Below are 17057 nucleotides of genomic sequence, written 5' to 3' on the forward strand. Positions count from 1 at the left end.
CTTTATTAGCTGAGCCACTTGAGGGGAATGAAGCGGGAGGAGTGTGTGGCCCCAATGCCCAGCCAGCCGTGCTTCACGGGCTTGTAGGTGACGGAGAACTCGCCTAGGTAGTGGCCGATCATCTCCGGCTTGGTCTCCACGTGGCTGAAGGTCCTGCCGTTGTAGACGCCCACCATACTGTCCACCATCTGGGACGGGATGATCACGTCCGGTCGGCGCGGGAACACTTCCGCCTTCGCCACTTCCGGCTTCTCCATGGGCGGTTCCGCCTTCGTGGCCTTGCGCAGGCGCTTCAGCAGCAAGTGCTCCTTCCGCCGCAGGCCAGGGTTTAGCCGCTGCCGCTGGCGCCCCCTGTACAGCTGCATCAGCTGCTCGTAGGGCTTGTCCAGCAGCTGCTGCATGTTCACGCCGTGGTAGGTGAACTTGCAGAAGGTCGCTTCTTCTGCTTTACCTCTGCCATTCTTGCCGGATTCTCAGAAAAGACTACTCTTGTTTTGTTTTGTTTTTTGAGACAGAGTCTCGCTCTCGCCCAGGCTGGAGTGCAGTAGTATGATCTCACCACACCCTCCGTCTTCCGGGTTCAAGTGATTCTCCTGTCTCAGCCTCCTGAGTAGCTGGGATTACAGGCGCGTGCCGCCACCCCCAGCTAAGTTTTGTATATTTAGTAGAGACAACAGGGTTTCACCATGTTGGTCAGACTAGTCTTGAACCCCTGACCTCGTGATCTGCCTGCCTCGGCCTCACAAAGTGCTGGGATTACAGGTGTGAGCCACCGCGCCTGGCCTCCCTTTTCTTTTACACTGTATTTTGGGTCTGTTATTTTCTTTACTCTGGTGTCAAAGTACCTGTAATATGTAGCATGGTAGTGGGGGTATAGAATAATCTAAGTAAATTATTCTAAATAAATTATTGGGTCGTAATTGTATTGGATTTTGCTCTTAGAATTTTCTCCAATCTGATGTAAACAAAATGTAGTGGCCGGACACGGTGGCTCACGCCTGTAATCCCAGAACTTTGGGAGGCCAAGATGGGTGGATCACGAGGTCAGGAGTTCGAGACCATCCTAGCTAACACAGTGAAAACCCGTCTCTACTAAAAATACAAAAATTAGCCGGATGTGGCGTGCACCTGTAATTTCATTACTCCGGAGGCTGGGGCAGGAAAATCGCTTGAACCCGGGAGGCAGAGGTAGCAAGCCGAGATCGCACCACTGCTCTCCAGCCCCGGCAACAGAGTTGAGACTGGTTCAAAAAAAAAAGTAGCACATATCCCAGATTTTCAGCCTTGTGTACTTTGTCCACTAATACCAAACATGTTTCCATTGTCACCAAAAAAATCTTCACTGATTTTAACAACTCTCTTAAATTTAGGGTAATTGTGAGAGGCATTTCCTCATTTTTTATACCATATCTTAAAATTCTCATAAGTTTATTGGAAATTATTTGTATTTTGTAGACTTCTGAACAAGAAACTAAAGGCCTTCCCAGCAAAAAAGGAATTGTACAGTCTATTGTTGGTCAAGGCTATCATCGTAAAATAGTTTTGGCATCACAGTCTATACAGAATACTGTTTATAAGTAAGTATTTTCCAAAGAAAAAGTATATATATTTAATACTGGTTTACACGATGTTACTTAAAGTATGCTTAGGATTTATCATTGCATAGGAGGAACCACTTTCTAACTAGGTTTTATTGCTGTTTCAACAAACAGACCCTCATGTTAGAGGTCCATAGTGAATGTTATCTTAACATGTGATTTTGGTTTATTACATTCATGGATGCTGCAATTATTATTATTGATGGCCTAGGAAACCCTAGTCTATTCAGTGCCATTATTAAGAATATCCAGAAGAGGGCATCTTGGTGTCTCCTTTTTATGTAGTTTTGGTTATCATTTGTACTTTTCATTTAGGTATTTTTTTTTGTAGTCTCTAGCACTGAAAATACATGAAAGTGAATTCTTAGTATTAGGAGAAAACAAGTGTATTAAAACATAAAGCAACCAACCAAAGCAGTATAGAAGCTGTCACATGTACAGTCTTCATTTGACAATTTGAAATTGCCATTATTTGTAAAGTGTCAGACTTTGCAAAGAATTAGCTGACTTAATTTGTTTTTGTCAAAGAAGAAAATCTCTACTATTTAAAAATTATTCAAAAGTTTAAAAAACATCTGATGTCCAATTTAGTCTTAATTTAGATTAACTATAATGCAGGAATATTTTTAAAGACTATTATGATAAAGCATTTCAAAATTTTAAAGCAATTTCAACATGGTTACTACTTTTCAAAATTTTATTTTTCCCTAATATAGATTCTGTTTGAATATATCAAACCAATAGAAAGTTGTATAAAATGTCATTGAAATTATCAGACCAAAGGTAGGGTTGCTGTTTAAGTGTATAGAGAGGCATTTTTGAAAACAAGGATCAACCAAAGTAAGCCTCAAACATGAAAATCTATTTTCTTCCCTCCAATCCCATTCTTAATAAACCTGTCATGGCCCTCATTACAGTTGCCCTTGAGCGCTTGTCTGCAGTTTCTCTAGTATGTTAACATTAACAATGTAGATAGATATCAAATTGTCTCTCCCCCTTGGTCTCATTCATAGAGACACAGTGTACGTAATTTATATACTTGCAACCCATACTGTTTATGACCTATACTCAGGATTTAGATTCTATAGTGTTCTTTTATAACAGCTTATATTAAAATTTCTACCTATCAAAAGGCAAAACTTTCATTTATAATTCGTTGGTTTTATTCCTTATAATAAAAAGTCTTATTTAAAAATTTTTTATTTACTTAGCTAATTTGGTTTTGTTCTTTTAAGTGATGGGCAGTCTTCGGCCATTCCTGTAGCCAGTATGGAGTTTGCAGCCATATGTCTCAGAAATGCCTTGTTGCTGCTGCCTGAGGAACAGCAAGATCCAAAGCAAGAAAATGGGTCTAAAAATAGTAATCAATTAGGTGGGAACACAGAGAGCAGCGAAAGCAGTGAAACTTGCAGGTATTCTAATCCTTGTGACCTCCCTTGGCAAAATCCTTTCAGGACTTCTTTAGTAAACCCTTTTGGTTTTTAAGTAAATTCCTAATATCTTCAGCCTAAATTTCTGAAATTATCTGTTTTGTATAACAGGAAGGGAAAGTATTTATATTTCTAGTCTTTCTGGAAGAGAGAAATAAGGTGAAAGCTAAGTTAGGAGAGATCCCTGAAAAAGAAAAGTAGAAAGTAGCAGCTTTGGTGTGGTGGCTCACTCCTGTAATCCCAGCACTTTGGGAGGCTAAGATAGGCAGATCCCTTGAGGTCATGAGTTTGAGACCAGCCTGGCCAACATAGTGAAATCCCGTCTCTAGTAAAAATACAAAAAATTGGCTAGGTGTAGTGGTGGGCACCTGTAATCCCAGCTATTCTGTAGGCTGAGGCAAGAGAATCAGTTGAACCCAGGAGGTTGCAGTGAACCAAGATTGTGCCACTGCACCCCAGCCTTGGCAACAGAGTGAGACTTTGTCTCAAAAAAAAAAAAAAAAAGGAAAAGAAAAAAGGAGGAAACTAGCAGCTTTTCATTGACAGGAGGGATGTTTGTAAGAAGTCCTGTTGTCGGCCAGGCACGGTGGCTCATGCCTGTAATCTCAGCACTTTGGGAGGCTGAGGCAGATGGATCACCTGAGGTCAGGAGTTCAAGACCAGCCAGGCCAACATGGCAAAACTCTGTCTTTTAAAAAAAAAAAAAATTGGCCAGGTATAGTGACTCATGCCTGTAATCTCAGAACTTTGGGAGGCTGAGGCAGGCAGATTACTTGAGGTCCGGAGTTTGAGACCATCCTAATAACATGGAGTAACCTCATCTCTACTAAAATTATAAAATTAGCCTGGTGTGGTGCCACATGTCTGCAATCCAGCTACTCAGGAGGCTAAGGCAGGAGAATCGCTTGAACTGGGGAGGTGGAGGTTGCAGTGAGTTGAGGTAGCGCCATTGCATTTCAGCCTGGGCAACAAGAGTGAACCTCTGTCTCAAAAAATAATAAATTTTGGCCAGGCATGGTGGCTCATGCCTGTAATCTCAACACTTGGGGAGTCTGAGACAGTTGGATCACTTGAGGTCAGGAGTTTAAGACTAGCCTGGCCAACCTGGTGAAACCCTATCTCTATTAAAAATACAAAAATTAGCCAGGCATGGTGGCGGGCACCTATAATCCCAACTACTGGGAAGGCTGAGGCAAGAGAATCTCTTGAACCTGGGAGGTGGAGGTTGCAGTGAGCCAAGTTCATTCCAGTGCACTACAAAATGAGATTACTTTTCAAAAAAACAAAAAAATTATTAAAGTAAGTGCTTAACTCCTAAAGCTTCTCATTTGTTACTATCCTCTGCTTGTCACCTTAATATACTCTAATTACCAACCTCCAGAATATTTTTGTATAGTTCTAGTTTCTAGTATAAATTCAAAATTGTGCAAATCTAGGCAGGGAGCTGGAGGCCAAGAGTTCAAGTTTAGCCTGGGCAGCATAGCAAGACCCCATCTCTTCAAAAAAATAAAGATAAATAAAAATTATGTGACTCTTTAGAAATTGGGAGAACTTATCTTGTAAGGATAAAACAAATACCATTATATATAGGAAATTCTTTTTCTTTTTTGTTTGTTTGTTGAGACAGTCTCCCTCCATCGCCCAGGCTGGAGTGCAGTGGCACAATCTCAGCTCACTGCCACCTCCACCTCCCAGGCTCAAGCACTTCTGCCTCAACCTCCTAAGTACCTGGAATTACTGGCGAAGCACCACTACACCCAGCTAATTTTTGCCTTTTTAGTAGAGACAGGGATTTGCCATGTTGTTGAGACTGGTCTTGAACTCCTGGCCTCAAGTGATCTGCCCACCTCCACCTCCCAAAATGCTAAGATTGCAGGCATGAGCCACCACGCCCAGCTAGAAACTCTGCTTTTTAAACATGACATCTTTAAACTCATGTCTCCCATCCCAGGGTTTTCTATTGATTACAATAATACATATTTACTATAGAAAATTTAGGCCAGGCATCTTGGCTCACACCTGTAATCCCAGCACTAAGGCTGAATGATTGCTTGAGGCCAGGAGTTCAAAGCCAGCTTATGCAATGTAATGAGACCCCCATCTCTACAAGAGTTAAAAAAATTAGCTGAGTGTGGCACTCAGCACCTTTAGTCCCAGCTACTTGGGAAGCTGATGTGGGAGGATTGCTTGAGCCCAGGAGTTTGAAGCTGCAGTGAGCTATGATCATGCCACACTGCACTCCAACCTGAGCAACAGAATCTCAAAAACCCAGTCTCAAAAAACAGCAGGGATGAGGGGTTGGGGGAATTAGAAGAATGAGAAATGTGTGAATTTTGAGTAATTTCCTTCATAGTAAAGATAACTTTTTTTTTTTTTTTTTTGAGATGAAGTTTCATTCTTGTTGCCCCCAGCTTAGAGTACAATGGCACAATCTTGGCTGACTGCAACCTCCACCTCCCAGGTTTAAGCAATTCTGCCTGAGCCTCCCAGGTAGCTAAGATTACAGGCACCTGCTACTATGCCCAGCTAATTTTGGGGGTCGTTTTGTTTTGTTTTCAAGATGGAGTCTTACTCTGTCACCCGGGCTGGAGTACAGTGGCATGATCTTGGCCCACTGCAACCTCTGCTTGCAGGGTTCAAACAATTCTTCTGCCTCCGCCTCCCAAGTAGCTGGAACTACAGGCATGCCCCACCACACCCGGCCAGTTTTTTGTGTTTTTAGAAACGGGGTTTCACCATGTTAGCCAGGATGGCCTGGATCTCCTGACCTCAGGCAATCCAGCTGCCTCAGCCTCTCAAAGTGGTGGGATTACAAGCATGAAGCATCACACCCAGCCAGTTTGAGATTTTTTAAAGCAGTATTGTGTGCTGGGGAAAGAAACTAAGATATAGTATAGCTTTAACATGTTAGTGTTACCAAATTACTGAGCATTTTTATTGTTCAACTTTTTTTTTTTTTTTGAGATGGAGTTTCATTCTTGTTGCCCAGGTTGGAGTGCGATGGCACGACCTCGGCTTACAGCAACCTCCGCCTCCCGTCTTGGCCTCCCAAGTAGCTGGGATTACAGGCATGCACCACCACGCCCAGCTAATTTTGTATTTTTAGTCGAGACGGGGTTTCTACATGTTGGTCAGGCTGATCTGGAACTCATGACCTCAGGTGATCCACCTGCCTCGGCCTCCAAAAGTGCTGGGATTACAGGCTTGAGTCACTGCACCCGGCCCTGTTTAATTCTTTTACACTTTTGTTGTAAAACGTTACATGGGAGTAAGGACAGGGAAACAAAATTTTATATTCTATTATTTATTTGTGGCTTTTCGTAATTAAGACTCTTACCTCTATTTTAGCAGTAAAAGCCATGATGGAGATAAATTCATTCCAGCTCCACCTTCTTCTCCATTGAGAAAACAGGAATTAGAAAATTTAAAGTGAGTATCTAAACAAAATTAACATTGCATCTATTGAACACATTTTTTATCTTGTTTATACTGTTAATATGATGAGTTACACTGGTCAGATGTTAAACCAATCTTTCAATCTTGTGATAAGCCCTACTTGGTCAGAATGTATTTTCTTTTGTATAAATTTGTAGACTTGATTTGTCAATATTTTCTTGGGAATAGGTGCTTCTATATTCATGAGGAAAATTGGTCCTTACTTTTCTTTCCTTGAAATGATTTTGTCAGATTTGGCTTCAGGATTATGCTGACCATATAAATGAGTTCAGAAGTGTTGCTTCCTCTCTTTTCTGCAAGAATCTGTGTAAGATAGGTATTACTCATGGACACAAAGGGGAGCAACAGGCACTGGGGCCTCCTGAAGGGTGGAGGGTCGTAGGAAGGAGAAGACCAGAAAAATACCCATTGGGTACTAGGCTTAATACCTGGGTGACGAAATAATCTGTACAACAAACCTCCATGACACAAGTTTACCATATAACAAACCTGCACATGTACCCCTGAACCTAATAAAAGGACAGGTATTACTTTTTTCTTAAGTATTTGATAGAATTCACCAATCAAACTATCTAGCCTAGGGTTTTGTTTGCAGGAAAGTTTTAGATAATGAATTCAAATTGTTCAACAGAACACTTTTGAGATCTTGCGTTTCATCTTCTGTCAGTTTGGGTAAGTTTTATTTTTCAAGGAATTTTTCTTTTTATATGTTGTCAAATTTATTGACATAACATTGTTCATAAATATTTTTACCTTTTTAATGTCTGGAATCTACAGTTATACCTCTGGTTTTTTTTTTTTTTTTTTTTTTTTGAGATGGAGTTTTGCTCTTTTTGCCCAGGCTGGAGTGCAATGGCGAGATCTCAGCTCACTGCAACCTCTGCCTCCCAGGTTAAAGCAATTCTGCCTCAGCCTCCCCGGTAGCTGGGAGGCTGACGTGGGAGGATCACATCAGCCCTGGAGGTTGTGGCTGCAGTGAGCCATGATTATGCCACCAAACTCCAGCATGGATGACATCAAGGCTCTCTCTCTAAAAATAAAAAATAATATAGAGACCTAATCTACCCTTTACCCGGTCTCCCGATAGATAACATCTTACAGAACTTTAATACAATAACACAGTCAAGATACTGACATTGATACAGTCAAAATACAGAACTTTTTTTGTTGTTTGTTTTACAATATCTTCATTACATTCAATTTCTTAAAATTTTTTAAAAACTTTTTATAGAGGTAGGGTCTTGCTGTGTTGCCCAGGCTGGTCTCAAACTCCTGGCCTCAAGCAATCCTGTCACCTTGGCCTCCCAAAGCACTGGGATTATAGGTGTGAGCCACTGTGGCTAACCCAGAACATTGTCATTACTACAAAAGATCCCTCATGTTGCCTGCTTATAGCCACACCACTTCCACCTAATTAACCCTTGGTTGCTACTAATCTGTTCTCCATTTCTATAATTTTGTCTTTCAAAAATGTTATATAAATGGAATCATACAGTATGTAACCTTTTGGGATTGACTTTTTATTCAGTATAATTCTTGGAAAATTCATTTAAGTTTGCTGAATAAATCAGTAGTTCCTTTTTATTGGTATTATTCCATGGTGCGACTGTACCTCAGTTTAACCATTCATCTATTGTAAGACATCTGGCTGATTTCAGTTTTACTTACAAATAAAGCTGCTAGAAATAGTCACGGGTGTTTATGCGTACATAAATCTTTGTCTCTTAGGGATGAATGTCCAACAGTGCTGAATAGCAGGGGAGTTACATGTGTTACATGTTTATATTTTAAGAAACTGCCAAACTCTTTTTTACAGTGACTATACCATTTTACATTTCCACCAGCAATGTATGAGTGATCCAGTTTCTTTACATACTCACCAATATTTGGTATTTTCTTTTTTTAAAAAATTTATTTTTTCATCATATATTTGTTTTGATATGTGTGTGTTGTAGGTACTTTTGTTTTTTCTTTTGAGACAGTCTCGCACTGTTGCCAGGCTGGAGTGCAAGTGGTGTGATCTCGGCTCACTGCAACCTCCGCCTCCAGCGATTCTCCTGGCTCGGCCTCCTGAGTAGCTGGGTACATGCCACCATGCCACTGTATTTTGAGTAGAAACAGGGTTTTACCATGTTGGTCAAGCTAGTCTCGAACTTCTAGCCTCATGATCCGCCCACCTCTGCCTCCCAAAGTGCTGGGATTACAGGCATGAACCACCGCACCTGGCCTGAGTTTTGTACCTTTCATGGTACAACTGTTTGCTTTCCATGTATCATAGTAGGAGGTATTGGTGATCTTCAGAGAAAATAATATTACTTCCATTTTTTGTGAAAGGGTGCAAAAGGCTTCCATAGGGAATTCCGTCATCATAAAGTGAGGCAAGGATGGAGTCTCTCGTATTTCTATATTTTTTTCTTATGGAGGAGCTGGGAGGGAGAAAGGAAAGAGTACAAGCTGGAAGGAGCTTTAGGGTGGATTTATAAGCAGGACTGCTATGCCAGACAGTAACAATGGTAATGTGGAGACAAATGGTGAAGGGGAGGAGTTGTAAAAGAATTGTGTCTTAATTTTCAAAGCCATAAAGCTCACAGTGCGGGTGGGTACGTTAAAGGGCAAATCTGTGATCAGGAGCCAGCTGTCTTCAATGTAAGGAGCCTGAGCACTATGTTTTAAGATTGTGGAGTTCTTATAGATTTCATCTATTTCTGACCTGACCTCTTTCAGGTTATTGAAAATCCAACTACTGTATAGTTTAGCTTTTATGGACTATTAAACTTGACCCTAGGGCTGAATAATACCCAAGATACCAATGCACAGCCCCGTTTTCTGTTTCCAGCATAACTAATATGCAGTAAATTATCATGATTTTTCTAATGGTCATATTTTATGATATGGGTTCACAGCCCCTTGAGAATTTTCTTTTTTTTTTTTTCATTTCTACATGAATTAAGGTAAGTCCAAAAAAATTTCATTCTAACCAAGTTACCGCATATGTTTTTAGAAGGCAGATAGTAATTGAAGAAGTTGTGAGATTCTATATTAAATCAACATAGTTTTCAGAAAAATATTCTCACAAGTAAAATAAAAACAATGTGGCCACAAATTAGGAAAATGTCTCAGAAATCAGCTAACCAGTTTGTCAGGTTTAGATGAACTTAGAGATACAGTATAATGGATCAAGAAAGTTACATAATTATCCTGTGGTATCCTTGAGGGATTGGTTTCAGGACCCCCAACAGATACCAAAATCATCAGATGCTCAAGTCTGTTATGTAAAATGTTGTAGTATTTCCAGATAACCTGTTCATATCCTCTCATACTTTTTTTTTTTTGAGATGGGGTCTTGCTCTTTTGACCAGGCTAAAGTGCAGGGGGCTCAGTCTCAGCTCACTGCAACCTCCACCTCCTGAGCTCAAGCGATTCTCTTACCTCAGCCTTCCGAGTAGCTGGGACTACAGTGCCACCCCATACCTGGCTCATTTTTTTATTTTTTAGTAGAGATGGGGTTTCACCATCTTAGCCAGGCTGGTCTCGAATTCCTGACCTGTGATCCACACACCTCGGCCTCCCAAAGTGCTGGGATTACAGATGTGAAACACCGTACCCGAACTTATACACTTTATTTTTATTTCATTTATTTCTTTTTTGGGATGGAGTTTTGCTCTTGTTGCTCAGGCTGGAGTGCAATGGTGTGATCTTGGCTCACTGCAGCTTCTCCCTCAGCAATTCTCCTGCTTCAGACTCCCAAGTAACTGGGATTACAAGCATGCACCACCACACCCAGCTAATTTTTGTATTAATAGAGACAGGTTTTCGCCGTGTTGGCCAGGCTGGTATTGAACTCATGGCCTCAAGTGATCTGCCTATCTTGGCCTCCCAAAGTGCTGAGATTACAGGTATGAGCCACCACGCTCAGCCTTCTCTCATAAACTTTAAATCATCTTTAAAGTTCTTATAATACCTAGTGCCCTATATGCCAAATAAATAGTTGTCATACTGTATTGGTTTTTAGCTTTTTAAAAAATTGTTGTGTGCTTTATTATTTTTATATTTTATAATTTTTTTTTCCAGAAAAGGATATTTTTTATTCAACTAACTGCAAATAGGAAACCAGAGGGGGAGCCCCAGGCTGGGACAAATCATGGCTACCCCTCCCCAACAGAATAGGGGGAAGAGGTGGCCCCTATACCCTTTATGGTCGATTCGGGCCCCCTTGCTCACTCTGCTGCAGCATCCAACGGGCAGGGCCCCACCTTCCCTGGGACTGGGGTAGTTGGTCACCCAGCGTGCCATGCCCCAGCCCCTCTTCCCCATGAACAGTATCTTGGGGCAGGGTATCATGGGCAGAACAGGAGGCACTGAGGATGAACATTTGGTGCTGATAGCAGCAGCAATGATGGATGTCGAAGAGTGGAAACAACACAACTGTCCAGAGGTAGTTTGTGAACAGAGGAGAAAGGGAACCAGAACCTTGGGAGGCGGGGAGGAGCAGGAGGGTTGGGAGTGGGCAGGGTGAGCCCCTTGTTATTGGTGCCCCATCTGAGGAGGGGGAAATGGCCGAGTGGCCGAAGCAAAGTAGGGTGAGGGAAACAGCTCCAGCCCATCTCAGGTGGTAGCCACAGGGCTCATGGGCCTCACCTGGACAATAAGTGACTGCATCTCCATCACCACAATATATACTCAGATCCCAGGCGGAGGGCCAGGGGGCTGGGACCACAGTGAAAAGGGTGTAGGAGACTCATACCCCTCCTGCCTTCTGTAGCTAAAGGGGGCTGTCTAACCTAGTGAAGGGACTAGGGAAGGTGGGGAAGGATGAAAGGTGTGAGCCCTATGTGGTGACAAAGACAGTTTGGCTGGGAGAATTCTGGGGGCCAGCACCCCCCTCCATTGGCCACACCTGCTACTGCCAGGGCAGTGGAGTAGGGAATGCCAGGATGAGATGGGGCTTGGGTCCCTTTTAAGGCCAGGGGAACCCTCCCAGGCCCCACTATGGGAAGCCAGAGGGAACAGTGGAGGAGCAGAGAGGGCGCCCCCAAACCAAAAGCCAAGGGAGTGGGGACGCAGCAGGTGCAGGGTGCGGCTAAGTGGGATGTTAGCATTGTTTAGGAGGGTGTGTGTGTATGCATGGGTGAGTGGGGAGCTGGGAACTGAGGCCAGGGGAAAACTGCTCCGCACTCAGCCCATGGAGGCCTTGCAGCGGCTGGTGTGCTGTGTAGTGTGGTGGTGAGGGCGCAGGTGGAAGATGGCAGTGGCAGCCGGAGGCGGTGGTGATGGTGGGCCTGGGGAAGGGGCGGGGGCGGTGGGAGCAGAGCAAAGTTGTCCAGTCCCAGAAAGAAGCTGCTCATCCAGTGAGGAGCAGGCGGCACACACGGTCACTGCTCCTCCGACGACTCCTGTGAGATGCCCTCCTCTTCCTCCTCCTCCGGTTTTTTGGGTCTGCCCCTTGGTTTCCTTCCTAGAGTTGTGGTAGTTGTCTGGGTCTTGGCAGCACCCTTGTGTTTGCTTCCCTTTGGTCTTAGGTGTTGGCACTTCGCTGGGCTCCTTCTGACTCCCTACCAGCACTGTCCTGGGACTCACCAGAGGCTGCTTGCGGGGCCTGCCCCCAGTCCCACTTCTCAATGCCATTCTTTTCCTGCTTGGAGGCCAAGGGCTGGCTGGACTTTGAGCTGGATTCGCTCATCTTCCCTTCTCTAAGGAGTAGGTGGAAGAGTGTTGGCTGGGATGGCCTTCTTGGAGCCACGCCAGCACCAGAAATAGCCCCGGCTCGGAATCCCAATTAGAGGATAGAATATTTTCTATTTATACTTGGTTGAATCTACAGATTTGAAACCTCTGGATTCCAAGCACCAACTGTATATATAATGACACTTTTAGAATTTTGCGTCAGTTTTTGAAGCTGTATGAAACCATAAGTCTTATTCAATTAAAGAAATACACACTCATACTTACATTCTGTGCCCTGTAATAAATGCTATGACTTTGACATTTTAAGGTGATTCAGTTCCTGGATATTTACCAAAGTGAAACAAACTTGTCCACAAAAGAATTTTATAGCAGCTTTGCTCCTGGTAGACAAAGCCTAGACATAGCCCAGGTACTCATCAGTAACAGAATGGATAACTAAGTTGTATTACACTTGTATTTTGGAATTTTACCCAACTGTAGGGAAGAACCAATGAGGTCGGGCACAGTGGCTCATGCCTGTAATCCCAACACTTTGGGAGGCCCAGGCAGGCAGATTGCTTGAGTCCAGGAGTTTGAGCAAAATACATGGCAAAGCCCCATCTATATAAAAAATTGGCTAGGCATGGTGGTGTACTCCTATAGTTGCAGCTGCTCAGGAGGCTGAGGTGGGAGGATCACCTGAGTTCTTAGGTTTGAGGCTGCAGTGAGCTGAGATTGCACCAATGCACTCTAACCTGGGTGACAAAATGAGACCTTCTTTCAAAAAAACCGAAACCAAGCCAGGCGCAGTGGCTCACGCCTGTAATCCCAGCACTTTGGGAGGCCAAGGCAGGTGGATCACCTGAGGTCAGGAGTTCAAGACCAGCCTGGCCAACATAGTGAAACCCTGTCTTTACTAAAAATACAAACATTAGCTGGGTGTGGTGGTACACACCTGTAATCCCAGCTACTCAGGAGGCTGAGGCACAAGAATCGCTTGAACCCAGCAGGTGGAGGTTGCAGTGAGCCAAGATCACACAACTGCATTCCAACCTGATGACAGAGCAAGACTCCATAAATAAGTAAGTAAGGCTGGGTGAGGTAGGTCACACCTATAATCCAAGCATTTTGGGAGGCCAAGGCAGGTGGATCACCTGAGGTCAGGAGTTTGAGACCAGCTGGGCCAACATGGTAAAACCCTGTCTCTACTAAAACTACAAAAAAAATTGGGTGATGTAGCATTGCATGCCTGTAATCCCAGCTTATAAGGCTGAGGCAGGAGAATCTATTGAACCCAGGAGGTAGAGGTTACAGTGAGCCCAGATCGCGCCATTGCACTGCAGCCTGGGCAACAAGAATGAAACTGCCTCTGAAAATAAATAAATAGATAGATAGACAGACAGACAGACAAACAGACAGATAGATAGATAGATAAAGTAATTTTACATGTTTCTTTTGATGTTATGTTTTAAACCTGTCTGTTAGAAAGATCAAAATTACATTTATGACTTCAATTATATTTCGTTTTTTTGTTTTTTTTAAAAGAACTACACCACACACTTTCACTACACCAGAAACTTCTGGCTCAAGCAGTTCTCTCACGTCAGCCTCCTGCATAACTAAGATCGCATGCATGTGCCACCATTCCCAGCTAACATTTTTATTTTTTGTAGAGGCAAGATCTCACTGTGTTTCCCAGGCTAGTCTTGCACTCCTGGGCTGAAGCGAAACTCCTGGGCTCAAGCAATCTTCCCACCTTGGCCTCCCAAAGCGTTAGAATGACAGTTGTGAGCCACTGCACTTGGCTATGGCTCTAATTATATTTCTGTAGAACAGTGCTGCTCTAAGATTTTAAGACAAGTGTGTTTGAATGTTTGTATGTTCTAACATGATTTTTACACACGTGAATGTTGTTACTATGTCACAGTTTTCTGGTACCACAAATTTTAACTGAATTATTTATCTCTTTAGAAAAAAATTTTCTTTTTTTTTCCCCCCCGTTAAAACACCTAATACCCAAAGGAATCTTAGAATTTGGTTTCTTGGGCAGGATTGATATTTTGGCTGTATGCTTTGATTTAGATGTGAATGTTAGCTGCATATATTTGGGAGATAATAGGTTTTTAAAATAACAATGATTGCTTATAATAGAAGAATATATTTTTCTTCTGAGATTTTTTTGGTATTTATTTATTTAGAGGTGGAGTCTCACTCTGTCACCCAGGCTGGAATGCAGTAGTAGTACTGTCTTGGTTCACTGTGATCTCTGCCTTCTGGGTTAAAGTAACTCTCCTGCCTCAGCGTCCCAGGTATCTGAAATTACCATCACACCCAGCTAATTTTTATATTTTTTGTAGAGATGGAGTTTCACCATTTTGGCCAGGCTGGTCTCAAGTGATCTGCCCGCCTTGGCCTCCCAAAGTGCTGGGATTACAGGTGTGAGCTACTGCACCCTGCCTGTTTTTTGTTTTTTTTTTTTTTAAAAAACATTTATTGACTGTCTACTATCACCATATTTTTTTAAAAATAGCTTTATTGGCTGGACCCATGCCTATAAATCCCAGCACTTTGGGAGGGCAAGACAGGTGGATCACCTGAGGTCAGGAGTTTGAGACCAGCCTGACCAACATAGAGAAACCCTAAAAATACAAAATTAGCTGGGTGTGGTGGTGGCGCATACACGTAATCCCAGCTGAACCAGGAGAATTGCTTGAACCTGTGAGACAGAGGTTGCGGCGAGCCGGGATCATGCCATTGCACTCCAGCCAGAGAGACAATCGAAACTGACTCAAAAAAAAAAAAAAATGGCTGGGAGCGGTGGCTCATGCCTATAATCCTAGCACTTTGGGAGGCCGAGGCGGGTGGATCATGAGGTCAAGAGATTGAGACCATCCTGGTCAACAAGGTAAAACCCCATCTCTACTAAAAATACAAAAATTAGCTGGGCATGGTGGTATACGCCTATAGTCCTAGCTACTCGGGAGGCTGAGGCAGGAGAAATGCTTGAACCTAGAAGGCAGAGGTTGCGGTGAGCCGAGATCGTGCCATTGCACTCCAGTCTGGGTAACAACAGCGAAACTCCGTCTCAAAAAAAAAAACTTTATTGAGGCTGGGTGCAGTAGCTCACCCCTGTAATTCTAGCAGTTTGGGACACCAAGGCAGTGAATAACTTGAGCTCAGGAATTTGAGACCAGCCTGGGCAGCATGCTAAAACCTCGTCCCTATAAGAAACACAAAAAACTAGCCTGATGTGGTGGTGCACACCAGTAGTCTCAGATACTTGGGTGGCTGAGGCAGGATGATCACTTGAGCCCTGGAGGTTAAGGCTGCAGTGAGCTGAGATCACACCACTGCACTCCAGCCTAGGTGACAAAGTGAGACCCTGTCTCAAAAATAAAGGAAAAATAGCTTTATTGTGGCTGGGGGCAGTGGCTAACTGCTGTAATCACAGCACTTTGGAAGGCCAAAGCAGGTGGGTCACTTGAGATCAGGAGTTTGAAACCAGCCTCTGGCCAACATGGTGAAACCCTATCTCTATTAAAAATACAAAAATTGGCCAGCACCGAGCGAAGTGGCTCATGCCTATAATCCCAGCACTTTGGGAGGCCCCGTCAGGTGGATCACTTGAGGTCAGGAGTTCGAGACCAGCCTGGCCAATATGGGGAAACCCCGTCTCTACTAAAAATACAAAAATTAGCTGGGTGTGGTGGTGGCTGCCTGTAATCCCAACTACTTGGGAGGCTGAGGCAGGAGAATCTCTTGAACCCAGGAGGCGGAGGTTGCAGGGAGCTAAGATTGCACTATTGCACCCCAGCCTGGGGGACAAGAGTCAAACTCTGTCTCAAAAAAAATAAAAAATTAGTCAGGTGTGGTGGTACATACCTGTAATCCCAGCTACTCAGGAGACTGAGGCAGCAGAATTGCTTCAACCTGGGAGGCGGAGGTTGCAGTGAGCCAAGAATGCACCACTGTGCTCCAGCCTGGGCAACAGAGTGAGACTCTGTCTCAAAAAAAAAAAAAAGAAAGCTTTATTGAAACATAATTCACATAGCATACAGTTAATCAGTTAGAAGTATGTAATCTGTGTGGCTGTTAGTATTTTCATAGATATATGCAACCATCAGCAATCAATTTTAGAACTTTTTTTTTTTTTTTTTTTGAGACGGAGTTTTTGCTCTTGTTACTCAGGCTGGAATGCAATGGCGCGATCTCGGCTCACTGCAACCTCCACCTCCTGGGTTCAGGCAATTCCCCTGCCTCAGCCTCCTGTGTAGCTGGGACTACAGGCACGCGCCACCATGCCCAGCTAATTTTTTGTATTTTTAGTAGAGACAGGGTTTTCACCATGTTGACCAGAATGGTCTCGATCTCTTGACCTCGTGATCCACCCGCCTTGGCCTCCCAAAGTGCTGGGATTACAGGCATGAGCCACCGCGCCCAGCCCAGAACTTTTTTTTTTTGAGACGGAGTCTCACTATGTTGCTAGGCTGGAGTATAGTGGCACAATCTCAGCTCACTGCAACCTCTGCCTCCCAGGTTCAAGCGATTCTCCTGCCTCAGCCTCCCGAGAAGCTAGGACTGCAGGCGTCTGCCCACACACCCAGCTAATTTTTATATTTTTGGTTGAGACAGGGTTTCACCATGTTGGCCAGGTTGGTCTCAATCTCTTGACCTTGTGATCTACCTGCCTCAGCCTCCCAAATTGCTGGGATTTCAGGCATGAGCCACCGTGCCCAGCCCTAGAACATTTTTATTTACCCCAAAAAGAAACCCTGTACACTTAGCTGTCCCCACCGCCTTCCCCATTTTATTCCTCATCCCAAGTAATCTGCCTTCTGTCTTTACAGATTTCCCTGTTTTGGACTTTTATATATATGCAATGATATATATGTGGGCTTTTGTAACTGGC

General features: G+C 43.5%; 1 protein-coding gene and 2 pseudogenes across 12 annotated transcripts in view; 1 reads left to right on the forward strand and 2 right to left on the reverse strand.

Moving 5' to 3' along the window:
- CNOT10 (CCR4-NOT transcription complex subunit 10) overlaps nucleotides 1-17057 on the forward strand; it is an 85712-nt gene that overhangs the window by 44012 nt on the left and 24643 nt on the right. For all 12 annotated transcript variants that reach the window (XR_013528719.1, XR_013528718.1, XR_004736037.3 and 9 more), the window contains 3 exons: nucleotides 1456-1577; nucleotides 2834-3010; nucleotides 6377-6457. Coding sequence is in view for 8 of the 12 variants with exons in the window: in XM_078354491.1 (XP_078210617.1) it covers nucleotides 1456-1577; nucleotides 2834-3010; nucleotides 6377-6457 (380 nt within the window). In the remaining 4 variants the exon portion in view is untranslated. The remainder of the gene's footprint in view (nucleotides 1-1455; nucleotides 1578-2833; nucleotides 3011-6376; nucleotides 6458-17057) is intronic.
- Nucleotides 6-557, reverse strand: LOC103788899 (small ribosomal subunit protein uS19 pseudogene; annotated as a pseudogene).
- LOC118148935 (high mobility group protein HMG-I/HMG-Y-like) lies at nucleotides 11582-12240 on the reverse strand (annotated as a pseudogene).

Source organism: Callithrix jacchus, chromosome 17 (genome assembly GCF_049354715.1).
Source record: "Callithrix jacchus isolate 240 chromosome 17, calJac240_pri, whole genome shotgun sequence".
NCBI classification, from domain to species: domain Eukaryota; kingdom Metazoa; phylum Chordata; class Mammalia; order Primates; family Cebidae; genus Callithrix; species Callithrix jacchus.